The sequence below is a fragment of the Mandrillus leucophaeus genome, unplaced genomic scaffold (genome assembly GCF_000951045.1).
Source record: "Mandrillus leucophaeus isolate KB7577 unplaced genomic scaffold, Mleu.le_1.0 Scaffold1673, whole genome shotgun sequence".
Taxonomy (NCBI): Eukaryota; Metazoa; Chordata; class Mammalia; order Primates; family Cercopithecidae; genus Mandrillus; species Mandrillus leucophaeus.
The window spans coordinates 67,708-81,065 of NW_012101669.1; the positions used below are offsets into that span (position 1 = coordinate 67,708).

Consider the following 13,358-nt stretch of genomic DNA (forward strand, 5'->3'; position numbering starts at 1 on the left):
CCTGCCCAGGTGATGGTGTGGATCCACGGAGGGGGGCTGGTGGTGGGTGCAGCATCAACCTATGATGGGCTGGCCCTTGCTGCCCATGAAAACGTGGTGGTGGTGACCATTCAATACCGCCTGGGCATCTGGGGATTCTTCAGGTAAGAAATGAGACTCTCCTCACTGCACTTTGGCCCCCAACACGAGGATGCTGGGACCCAGCTCTGGTCATGCCAGACCTCAGGGGACCTTAGCTAGGTTCCACAGTAAGGCATCCAAGCCTCATCATAATTGGACACTACCTACCCTCTCACTCCCCAGTCACACTCGTCTGTTTACCTCTGAGCTTTTGCATGTGCTGCTCCCTCTGCCTGGAATGCTAACTCTACCTGAAGAACTCCTCTTCATCCTGCAAGACCCAACCCCCAGTTACCTCCACTGAAAGACTCATCTCTTCTTCACCTATGTTTCTCTAGCACGTTAAATTTCTCTGTCATGACACTTAGCAAGCAACATAGCCCTTGAAGGTTGACACATCTGACTTCTCATGGAAAGGAGGGAAGGGGCAGAGTCACAGAGGGAGCTCAGAGCATGTTGTGGGGAAAGAAATGGGGGCTGCAAATGGTGGGGTGTGGGAGCATCTGACCCCTTCCTGGAGGACTATTACAGCCACCTCACCCCATTTTCTGCTTGAAATCTGGCAAGTGCAGGAAGCAAGGATGGAGTCTTCCCCATCAGGTCTCCATGGGGACAAGAGTCAGATCTCCTTCAAGGTGCAATTACTATAAACCTTTACTAAGGATTAACATCCCAGCACCCTAATCCCGAGTGAGTGATAGGAGGGCTGTGGGAGGGATTCCACTCACTGATGAGAAGGCCTAGGGAGATGGAGGATAGGTTCTGGTCTACCCGTCAGCAAGACATCCCAGGCCAGTCTTGGCAGTATCATCTTCATCCCTTTCAGCCACAGCCTGTGTCGCTGCTCCCCATTACAGTAAGGCTGCTTCATGATCTCTCTCCACTTCCTCTCCTCCGTGTATCTCCTCCACCCATGCCAGTCAGGTTTCTTCCTGACCATGCCACTCGGCTGGTCTCCTCGTGGTCACCCATGACCGCCCCCTGCTCTCCACCCAACTTCACAGGACCTCCTAGCAGCAGCAGATGGCCGCTCAGCCTCTGTGACATGCTTCCTTCCCAGCCCTTTCCTGGTCCCCAACTCCCCCTGTCCACAGGCCTCTCTTGTCTCCCTCTCCCTCCCTACTAATTCCCAGTGATCCCAGGGAGCAGCCCAGAGCCCCTGTTTCCAGCCCACTTCACCTTTGAATCCCGCAGGCGTCACTCACTGCCTTCTCCCTGCCCCTGGCTGTCTAAAGGGCCCCCTACTCTTCCCAGGGACAAGCTGAATCCTTGACTCCCACTGCCCCTCCACAACAGAGACCCCCTGCTCCTCCCACCGCGCCTCCACTCAGCTGCTGCTGCTGCATCCGCCCAGGGGCTCAGGAGAAGCCCTCACGGGCAGCCTGGACTCTCTCTTTTCTCACAATCCTCTTGGCTCCACCTTCAGAATCCACTACTTTGCAATCTTCCCTGGCTCCTACCCCAACCAAAGCTCTCTGTCTCTCACCTTGATTATGATCCTAACACTTACTTTCAGATTCCTGCCACTTTTATCCTGAGGCTGAGTTGCACAGTACCGAGAGTGATCACTTAACATGTACGTTGAATCATGCAATGCCTCTGCACAAAACCCTGCAGCGGCTTCCCATGTTCCTTACGATGACAGCCAAAGTTCTTGCCAGGCCCCAGGGCCCTCTCTAGCTGTACCTCCTGATTCACACTTTCTTTCACTGGGCCCCAGGATCTTTGCACTTGCTTTATCTTCTGTCTGAAATTTCTTTCTCTGGATATTTGCAAGGCTCATGTACTTGTTGTGCTTGTTTTATGAGGATCTTTGTCACCAACACCTCAAATGCCACTGCCTCCAAAAAGCCTTCCCTGATTGCCATCTGAAATGGCATCCCCTGTCCCACTCCTGTTTTTTTTCCTTATTCCATTGTATTTACCTCAATGCACTTTGACTACCTGACATCATTATATTCTCTCTATAGATCTGTTTATCTGCTTGTGATCTGTACTGGGAGCTTTGTGTCATCACAAGTTTTGCCTGTTTTGCTCTCAGATGTGCTCTAGTTCATAGGATAGTGTCAGGCATACAGTAGATGCTCAGTAAATAGTTGCCAGTTGAGTGAATGTAGAACCATACATCACCACAATGCTGTACGAATAAAAGCAGGGTCTCAGAGATGCTGAAGCCCAGTCTTATTCTTAAAGGCTCCCTGAGAGCCCCCAGCCCCATCTCTAGTCCTGAAGGTCCTGCCATGACATCTCTGCTCCCCACCCTCAACCTGTTCTCTTCCTTACAGCACAGGGGATGAACACAGCCGAGGGAACTGGGGTCACCTGGACCAGCTGGCTGCCCTGCACTGGGTCCAGGACAACATTGCCAGCTTTGGAGGGAACCCAGGCTCTGTGACCATCTTTGGAGAGTCAGCAGGAGGAGAAAGTGTCTCTGTTCTTGTGAGTGCTTCTTGCACCAGGACCAACCCCATGCTTGATATGATGCTGATGAGACCTTTTAGACACCTGTCAATCCAGCTATGCACACCTCTGATTACCCTGATACCTGGTTTCAGGACTGACGCTACTCACTGCCCAACATTAGGGGGTGGAAAGCTAAAGACTAAGCTCTCCTTGGCCCCCAGGAAGCTCAGATCTCAGCTTAGTGTCCGGGAGCCATATGAATCTCTAGTTGCAGCCTACAATGGTGGCATTCCCCTCTTCTAGCTTGGTTGAGCTCTCTCTCTCTTTCTCTCTCTCCTTCCCACTCACTTCGCTTCTCTTGGGAAGTAGGGATAGGCATAAATTATGAGTAAGGGCAGGCAAAGACGAGAGGTGGACAGAAACCATTGTTTAGCTTAAACCAGAACTACGTGTGGAGGGGACATGGACACTGAGCAGGCTGGGGATTCCTCTGGGGTGGTCTGATGGCTGGTCCATGCCCAAGAAGGAGGCAACAGTCTCTGCGACTGTGGGGCCGGGTGGGCTAGGGGAGGCGGGCTAGAGGAAGGAGGGATGGAGCCGGGGATGGGGAGGGATGGGGCAGAGGTTGTGGGACACAGACACAATCTGGGGGTGTGAGGGGTCCTGCTGGGGTGGGGGATTGGGTGCGGGAGATACTGGGGGAGCTGGGATGAAAAACCAGATGAGAGGTGCCAGGAGCTGTAGGAAGCCTTCCGCCTGCCTCAAGGTGGGCAGAGGGTCAGCCCACTCCTGGATTCTTCAATCCTGTGTCGGTTTTATAGTGTGGTTTGATGCAGCCTGGGAGAGCGAGCAAGTCGCTGACCCTACCCCTGAGCATGGACTCTCCTCCCCTCCACTCTGCTCTCAGGTTTTGTCTCCATTGGCAAAGAATCTCTTCCACCGGGCCATTTCTGAGAGTGGCGTGGCCCTCACTGCTGTTCTGGTGAAGAAAGGTGATGTCAAGCCCTTGGCTGAGGTAGGTCTCCCGCTGGATACCCCCACCCCCTTGGCTCTGTGCTCCTGAATCCTCAGGGGTCTCTCTTGCGGTGGGTTCTAGCTAATGTTCTCCTACAATCACTGAGACACCAATGGCTGAGCAGGAAGGGCGAGGAGACACCTTGATCAGCATCCCAGTTTCACAGCCGGGCAAACCGACACAGGGCTTGGAAGGGATTTGCCAAGGGCAGCAGGTGATCAGGGCAGAGCTGGGACTCCAGCTCATGGCCCAGCAGGCAGTACAGTGCCCTGTCAGTGCCCACACTCCTCCTATGTGCCAGGGCCTGGTGCCATGTTGGGCAGTGATGGTGTCTTGTGTCTCTCAGGGTCTGAGTCCTGTGGACCCACTTGTGGGCTGTCGGCCTGGAGGAATTCCACACTGAGCGCCTGATCACCAGGGTTGGTTCCTGGAGAATTCACTGGTTGATTCATTTGTTCACACAACAAAACTAGGTGAATAAGTGAAGGCAAAAACAAGAGATGTGCAGAGGTCATTGTTTGGCTCAAAACCAGATGTCTGTGTTGAGGAAATGTGGACACTATATGGCCTTTTGTGGCTCTGCATTCTAGCCAAACACCTAACGCCTCCCCAAGCTTCTGCTATAATGTAGGGAATAGATAAGTAGTTACAGAATGACACAATTACAAAGCGTCACTTATGACAGGAGCCGTGAAGGTGAGGTACTTGCTGCCACAGCAGAATCTAAAGAGAGCAGTGAGTCCCGGGTCAGGAAGAGGTTACCAGAGAAGGCTTGCCGGAAAAGTGACCAATGAGTCAGGAGCAAGGAATGTCCAGGGAGTGGGGAGTGGGAGCAGCAAGTGCGGGTGTCCTGTGGCAGGAGGCCGCATCCCAATCACGAGGGAGAGAGAGAGACAGGGTCGACGGGGCCAGCGCAGGGAGAGCAAGGGGAGCATGGTAAGTCCTGAGAGCGGGGACGTTGGCAGGGGCCACAATGCACAGGACCCTGGCAAGGATTTTGTCATCGTCTGGAGAATGGTTGGAAGCCAAAGGGAGAGGTGATCAATGGGAATCCAGACCTAGGCCGAGGATTCCCCACTGGAGCCAGTGACTTGGAGGATTTCGGTAGATATGAAAGCTTGTTGGAGGACAACATCCAAATTTAAAGGGCTAGTACATAGGAGGAGAGAAAATGGGGATGCCAAGAATTTTTAGAATTTTTGAGAACTTTTTAAGAATTCATTGGTTATAAGCAGCAGTTGCCCATTGACCTGACTTAAGTCAAGAAGGAGCATTAGCCTGGTGTGGTGGCTCATGCCTGTAATCCCTGCAATTTGGGAGGCCGAAGCAGAAGGATTGCTTGAGCCCAGGAGTTTGCGACCAGCCAGGGCAACAAAATGAGACCCTGTCTCTACAAAAAAAAAGAATATTAAGCTGGGCATGGTGGTGCAAACCTGTGGGCCCATCTACATGGGCGGCTGAAGAGGGAGGATCACCTGAGCCCTGGAGGTCTAGGCTGCAGTGAACTGTGTTTGCACCGCGGTACTCCAGCCTGGATGACAAAGCAAGACCTTGTCTCAAAATCTTCTTTATAAAAGTAGAATTAATTTTTGAAGGAAATAGAGGTCTGGGATGAGGCTGAGCTTTGTGAAAAAACAGGAAACAGAAATTACACAATAATGGGAATCCTAGACTCTCTTACTCTTTTTCCTCTCTCTCTCTCTGAATATCTTTCTCTCTCTCTTGCCCTCTACTTCTCCCGTTCCCTGTTTATTTACTCGAGAAACACCCTGGGCATTGATTCTGTCCCAGATCCTGCACCAGGCTCTGGGGGCCTGTGCACTTGCCCTGCCTCCCCACCATGGAGCCTGCCTGCTTTCCCTCTGTGCCCTTCTTTCTGGCTGTACTTTGCTTCCAGTCTGCATGAGCACCCTATCTGCCCCTAAGCTTAAGGACTCTCCTTTGGTTCCAGAAAGTAGTCAGGCTGTCTTTTCTGTTGTGAAAAATGAGCATGTTTACATTAGCAGCTCTCCGCCCCAATTCCAGGTCACTTAGGAGAGAGGCTCACTGTCCTGTCTTTGCTTAGATGTCCCTGGACCCTTAGAAAAGAAGGAAACCAGAGTGTGCTGGTCAGGTGGACTCCAATCCCCAGGACAGGAAGAAGGGAGCCTCTCTCTCAGGACAGCTTTTTTATTTTTATATTTTTTACATTTTTTTAAAGATAGAAAGAGGTTCTTGGTGCATTAATTGGTGTTGCTCTGTGGCTTGACTTAGGACAAAGGTGAACAGACCGTCACTCATGGCCACATCTGGATCTATGCCTGCGTGGCCCTTGAGCTAAGGATGTTTATTTAAAATTTTTTGATGATTGAAAGGAATCAAAAGAAGAATAATATTTAATCAAAGGAATCAAAAGAAGAATAATATGTCATGAACCATAAAATTACATGAAATTCAAATTTCAATGTCCATAAAGTTTTCTTTGAACACAGTGACACCCATTCATTTACCTCATGTCTATGGCTGTGTTTCATGTCAACAGCAGTGTTGAAGTTGCAGCACAGACCACGTGGCCCACAAAGCCTCAAATATTTACTATTAGGCCTTTGATGGGCACATTACCAACCGGTGCCCTAAAGAGTCATGCTTGATTACTGCTTGTGACTCTAGTACACAAATGTGCCACTGGAAACTCCTGACTGTGCCACAGACGCCTCACTCAGCTGAGAAACCCCGACTATGTCTTATAAGGGAAGACATCGTGTTTATCTTTAGAACTCACCTTTAAAGCACATTCGCTACCTCCTGAAGTGCCTCTGTGTGAATCGTCTTATCTAGGCCTCCTGCAATTCTGCACGTGTTTATTGTGTGGGAGACATGGCACTCTCCCACATGTATTAACTCATGAGGTAGGTGCAGTCATTATTCCCATCCATGGGTGGAGAAACCAAGGCCCAAAGAAATCAGGTGGACTGCCTGCGGCCTAATGGCTGGTAAGTGGAGCAGCCAGGATTTGAAGGCAGACAAGGAAATTCAGGATTCCATGCTCTCTACCCCAGTTCTACCTCGTCTTTCTTGACACATTCAGCTTGAGATCATTACGTCCATTGCAATGGAGATAAGGTAGCAGAGATGAGAGATTACATAATTGACCCATATTACAATTGAGATTAGTAAGAGAGGCAACACTCTGTGGGACCTGGAACCCACACCCGTGGGTCTACAGTATCTTCTGCTGCCCCCTGCCACTTGTACAAGGTGGGCTTGGGGTAGAACACCACTTTCCACATTGATGGAGGGAAGGGACGTTGCTCTTGAACTCTACCACTGCCTGTGATCTTTGCAGAAAATTGCTATCGCTGCTGGGTGTCAAACCATCACCTCAGCTGTCATGGTTCACTGCCTGCGACAGAAGACGGAAGAGGAGCTCTTGGAGACGACATTGAAAATGGTAGGTGTGCCCATTCCTGTAGCCCAAACCCTGCAAACTTGGTGCCAGACTTCTTCATTTCAGCCATACTCTTTCCCTGGGACAGTTACCTGGACAACTTGTCAACTCTCAAGAGTGTCAGTATCTGAATGGGGAATGTAATTTGTCCTTTTTTATTGTAAAATGGCACAAATTTAAAAAAAAAAAAAAAGGTCCAAAAATAACATGATAAAAAATTGGCCAAATTTAATATTTGACCAAAATTTAATATTTTGCCATTCTTGTTTTCAGATGTATTTTTGAGAAACTAAACAGTACATATTCCCTGGGGACACCATCATCCTGAATTTGGAGGATGGAGATATTAAGCTCAAAGATTTTCAGAAAGACGTCACAATTTATCTTTGTTGACTTAGAAACTGTCTGTATTAGACCTGGTGGTGGTCCAGTTTTCTAGATTTTCTGAGACTCTGACTCAGTTGTCTTTCTAAGATAGTCATCTGTCCACTCAATCATTAATCCATCTACTATGATCTTCTTATCCATCTATCTGTTCACTAATTCATCCAAATTCACTGACATCTTTTTATCAATCTAATATCAGCTTGTTCATAACTTTTTATTTATCTATTTTCAATCCATCCACCATTCATGGATCATCCAGCCACCTTATATCTTCACTCCATCACCCATTCCTTCAAAACCAACAATCCAGTTATTACCTATCCACTTGTTTTCACCCATCTATTAATGCGTCCATCCAATTCAACTGTACTCCATGCATTGACCAACTCCATCCATCCCTCCATTGATCCATCCATCCATCCATGCTCAGTATATAGGGGTGGGTGTTAGTGGTAGTGAAACAGACATGACGGGGATATACTCCCTGCTCACAGGGAACTATCCAAAGAGAAACACATTCACATACTTCGCAGGTTGAGTATGGTGGCAGCACAGAGGGGAAGCATTCATTATAGTCATCAGGGATGCTTCACAGGGAAAGTGGAGGAGCGGGGTTTGAGACCAGACAGTGGAATTCGGGAGTTCATGCCCTTAACCCTGATTCCACCTTATCTTTCTTGAAAAATTCAGCTTTGAGATCATTGTGCCCATTTTAATAGAGGTAACAAAGACAGATGAATTTTGTAATTGCCCCATGTCACAGTTCAAATCAGTCACAGAAGCAACACTGTGGGACCCAGAACCCACAACTGCGCCTCTAGAGTATCTTCTGCCACCACTGCCATCCACACATATTAGGACTTGTGGACCTTTAGGATTGATGGACGGCCATGGCAGTCTCTCATCACAGGGAAGCCCAGCAGGAGAAACATCCAGAGGACACAGCACCCAGGGACATTGCAGACTATTGCCTTTGAGGGGGAATAGTTTGAATTCCAAGTTCAAGGGTAGCCTGATGCCTGGATTCTATCCTGGGACCTGAGGCTACTCCTGGGACTCAGGGCCAGCCTCTACCACTGGACTCTCCTTGTGTTTCCATGGGTTGAATCCAATGTGTTCTTGGGGCTTAGGTCTTGGTTCAGGCTCTAAGTGACCAAACTATTCAAGGAATTAAAACACACCTGTTTTCTAATGCCTGGAAGGAGGAAAATATCCCAGCAATTCTGCATGTGGTGTCACAGGACCCAGCTTAAAAGGGAAGAATTGAGTCTTTGGGTAACCCATCCCTAAGATCCTGGGACATCTTTTTGAGTTTTTCTGAGACCCTGTGAAAGCGCCTCCATGATTACCCACTCTGTACACACACATATAGACACACAGACACACACACATAGACACACACACACAGAAACACACACAGGCACACACACAAAGAGACACACATAGACACACACACACACACACACACACACGCTTCTGGCTAGTGGGACTATAATCCTTAATGGAGGAACCTGCACTGGTTACGCCCTGAGCACAGGTCAGATCTGGGAACTGCAGTGCAACACTACAGTCACCGCAATCTTGGTGAACACATACCAAAGAGAAGCATGGGGCAGGATGAGTCTCAGCGAGCTTGTATGAGTCTGGGCTTTCTAATGGGAGATGAGGAAACTCCCCCAAGTGCCTTGAACAGAAAAAGAAATGTGTTGCAATAGCATTCTCGTGTAAACTGAAAATCTCCCGATTGATGCCTTCAGGTATGGCTGGATCCAGATGATCACAGGATATTGTTGAAAATCTACCATTCTCTATCCTTCAGATTTGCACATCTCTGTGCTGGCTTCACTCTTAGGCAGATATGTCTCCTGGGAAGGTTAAAGACAATGGCACTAATGTTCTATTACTTTAAAAATCTGTTTCTAAACAATTCCTGCAAAAGTTTTGGGGTATACTCTATTGGATTGACATGGGTGTATGCCCATCCCTGAACTAATATCCATGTTCAGGGAGATGGAGCACACCAGGTCACATATAGATATCTGAATTCATGGAGTGATAGGGGAAGAAGGACGTCTCCGAAGGAGAATTGATGGGTTCTTTCCAGGGGAAGAAGAATAGGAGAAGGATGGGGAGCCAGTCAGCCTCAATGAGTGGGCTTCCTCTCCAGAGCTCCATCGACTCTGGCTCGGAGTCCCCAGGACATCCTTCCCATGCTTGTGCCCACCCCTCCCTGCTATGCCTTCACCCTGTGCTCAGGCCCAGCAGAGCCGGGGTCCTGCCCACTTCCTTTCGGTCCAGCCAGCTTGGCACCAGAAGGGAGAACCTGACACCTCTGTTGCCCCAGTCACCCAGCTCAGTGTTCTCCTGGGAAGCCTCTAACCCACATCCTCTGCCTTTGTCTTCACAGAAATTCTTCTCTCTGGATTTACATGGAGACCCCAGAGAGGTAAGGACCTTTTGTTTCTCAATTACAGGTTTTGAGTCTTAGCACCTTTAAGCTCCAATTAAGAGTGAAAGAATCCTCTCTCGGGTAATTATAGTAACTCCTGTGTATTTGTTGCTGAGGCCCAGAGAGGCGTAGTGACTCACCTGGGTAACACAGCCAGGAAGACTAGCGGCAGGCCTGGAACCCATTTTCCTGACTCCCAGTCCAGTGCTCCCAGGCTTCACCTCTGCGTGGAATGGACTCTGCCCACTCCACTTCTTTTTTACATTTTCCGCTCCCCAAAATGACACTATGGGAGGAGGCTGAACCAGAACCTTCCACTATCAGGAAGCAGAGATAGCAGGGATGATTAGGCATGGAGAGGGGAAGCCTGAATCTCAGTCCAAGGACACTCGCCTCCTCCCAGCACACAGGAAACTCCAACATATCTTCCCGATCTCCTCACCCCCACCCCCACCTCCCAGTGGGTTGACTGTTTCTGGTGACATCACCTCTGCAGCATCTTACAATCCTGTCCTCTATGCTGCCTCCCTGGAAGTCACAGCACTGTCCTTAAAAGGTCTTGGGAGGAGTACATGAGATTCATTCAGCAAAGACTTAATAAACACTTCATGATGTGCCAGGACTTGTTTAGGAGCTGGGGATAAAGAAGTGAAACAAGAAAGATTCCCTGCCCTCTTGGGACCCTCCATTACAGTGCAGGGAGAGTGCAATAGAAAAGCAAATCAAGTGTGTATTCTGTTTGATGGTGTGCAACATTAGGGGATAGAGTTTGTGGGGGGTTTCAATTGAAGTAGCAGGATTAGGGAATGGGTCAGTGAGAAGGTGGCATTTGAGCCAAGCTCTGGAGAAGGCGGGAAGTCAGCTGTCAGGAAACCTGGAGAAGCCTATTCCAGGCAGAGGGAATAGCCACTGCAAAGGCCCTGATGGAAGTGGTCAGTTTGGCTGGACAGGACCGAGTGTGCGGATAGACTGGCTTGAGGCTAAAGAGGTTAATGGGTGGTGGGAGAGGGATCATTCAAAGTACTTGGATTTGGCTTCAGAGCAAGATGGGAAGCCTTTGGAGGTTTTGAACAGAGGAGTCACATGATCTTAGACCTCACAAAGGTCTCTGCCTCTGGTGTTCAAATAGACTGTAGGAAAGGGGCAGAGTGGATGCAGTTGACCAACTGGGCGGCCACTGCATTGCCATAATCCAGGCAAGGGCTCCTGGCTGCTTAGACAGAGCTGTGGCAGTGGGGATGGGAGGAGTGGTTGGAGTCTGGATATCTTGGAAGGAATAGCTGAGAGGATTTGCTGATGGACAGGATGCAGCGAGCGAGAAAGAGAGGGGATTGGAGGATACCCTGAGTTTTCTGACACAAGCAAGGTCATGCCCATACAGGGCAGGCAATTGAAAACTCTGAATGAACAGTGGCAATCACTTGTCATTGTTGCTGATGGGAGTCTTCCACATGGCTGCTGCCCAACCGGGCTGCTCCTGTCTCTTGCCTCAACTTTTATATCTTCTACTTCACCTTCCATCGCCATTTCCATGTCTCTTTGTGCAGCCAGACTCGCCTTCCTTAACAGAGTTAGAGTATGTCACCCCCACTTCTTAAAAGCCTGGCCTTCCTTATGAGACACATCCCCTTCCCTCCATGGAGTTAGGCCTTCAAAGCACACCTGCATGCACACTGTGTGCCAGACGGTGCAGAAGGTAGGCTCTGCACCTGTCCCTCCCTCTAGACTTTGCCACATGGCATTTCTCCAAGCCCAGAACTCTTGGGTGTTTCTGGAATTGACCCTGCACAGTGACACCTGTGTCCTTTTGCTCATGCAATTCCCACTGTTTAGAAATTCTCACTCCTTTCCTCACCTGTCAATATCATTCACTCCCCAGAGCCCACCGCAGGCGGGCAGCGCCTCCTCCATGTATCCTGCCCTGCATCTCCTTCCAGAGGGGTTGCTCCTCTTGCTGGCCTCCCAGGTCAGACCTTCCTGGAGAGCTTCTCAAGGAGGCCAGACTTGCACTCCCATCCTGTTCCGTATTTTCAGTCATATTGGATTAGGATCTGTACCTTTTCCAGCTGGGTCTGGTCCCCTTCACAGAACACCTCCCTAGGTAGCCCAAACTAGCTCGTCAGTCATTGACTTTTGTAGAGCAGACCAAAGTCCCGCGAGCCATAGGGTCTCAAAGGCTAGGAATTGTCCAGTTCCATCTGATATCCAGGAGGGAAATACAGCTCATGGAGCGTGGAACTGGGAAGATGGCACAGAGGATTGGGGTCTAGGAGAGGAACCCGCAGCAACCCTGCTGACAAGTAATACCTAACATTCATTCAGCTCTTCCAGACACCAGGTGCTGTGCTAAGTATTTCACATGTGTTCAGCCATTTAATCCTCATAATAACTCACCTCTTAGATGAGAAAACTGAGGCCCAAACAGGTGAAACTCCCAGCCAGTAAGTAGCAGAGCCAGGCTTCAGATGGTGTTAATCTGCTTTCAATGTCCATGCTCTATCTTACCAACTACACCATTATGACTAAATATGAAATATAAAACTATAACTACCCAGGACCAGCTGCCCTGATGGCAACACGTGAGTCAGGCTCTCTCTAATCTGTGACAGCATAAAAATTATTCATCAAAGGTAAAACCTAAAATTAAGACATGGATCAATATACTGTGAGTTCATCACTGATTCTTTTCTTCATGATTTTCTCTCTAATAGGGAATCAAGTCGTAGTCTAGGCTCCTTGAGTGATGACGATTCAGTACCTCCTCAAAGCCACCCATGGATCAGTAACAGCTCTTGTTTAAATTCAGATAGATAGCACCATCTCTCCTCATTAATCATGGATTCTGCGTTTATAAATTCACCTGCTTGCTAAAATGTCCTTGTAACCCCAAAATCGATACTGGTGGCACTCTCATGGTCACACACAGGCAGGCACAGAGCAGGGGAAGGTGGATTTGCATGATGGGCACGTTCCATCTGAGATCCGGCGAGGCAACCTCTGTCTTCTCGTTTCATCTCTCGTGCTAACAAGTGTCCTCTTCATGGTCTATTTAGTGACATGTGTTCTGCATTTTTGTGTTTTTTTGTGGTGATGTCACTGTTTAGAGTGGCCCCAAGAGGAGCACTGCTGTCTGGCATTCCTGAGCTAAGCAGACTGTGCTGTGCCTTACGGGGAAGGTGCCTGTGTGAGACAAGCTTGGGTGAGGCAGGAGCTGCAGTGCTGTTGGCCATGCATTCGGTGTTGACAAATCCACAAAATAGCACGTTCAGAAAAAGGAGAAGGAAATTGACCGATTCATACATGAGGCTGTGATGGAAAGGGCTAAAGTAACATCTCTTGTGTGGGATGGAGCTGTGGAAGTGTCTTTCAACAGAAACCCACACATAAAAAAAGGTTGATTAAAATGTTGTGGCCAGAGGTTTGCAAGAGCCTAACCCGGTATTTCCCCTTTGAGTGATGACTCTGTATTCTCTAATTCAGCACTCATGGGAGCTTTATTGGAAACAACTGCCAGGACTACCAAAAATCAACTGTGGATAGAGAGAGGGAAATGCATG

The 13,358-nt window shown here is 48.9% G+C and overlaps 1 protein-coding gene across 1 annotated transcript in view; it reads left to right on the top strand.

The window, feature by feature from the left end:
- LOC105537026 (liver carboxylesterase 1-like) overlaps nt 1–9,798 on the top strand; it is a gene marked incomplete at its 3' end in the record, with an annotated part of 36,662 nt that extends 26,864 nt beyond the window's left edge. Inside the window, exons 4-8 of the mRNA XM_011976508.1 lie at nt 10–143; nt 2,406–2,559; nt 3,431–3,538; nt 6,864–6,968; nt 9,760–9,798. Coding sequence (XP_011831898.1) covers nt 10–143; nt 2,406–2,559; nt 3,431–3,538; nt 6,864–6,968; nt 9,760–9,798 — 540 coding nt within the window. The remainder of the gene's footprint in view (nt 1–9; nt 144–2,405; nt 2,560–3,430; nt 3,539–6,863; nt 6,969–9,759) is intronic.
- Nucleotides 9,799–13,358: the final 3,560 nt, after the last annotated feature.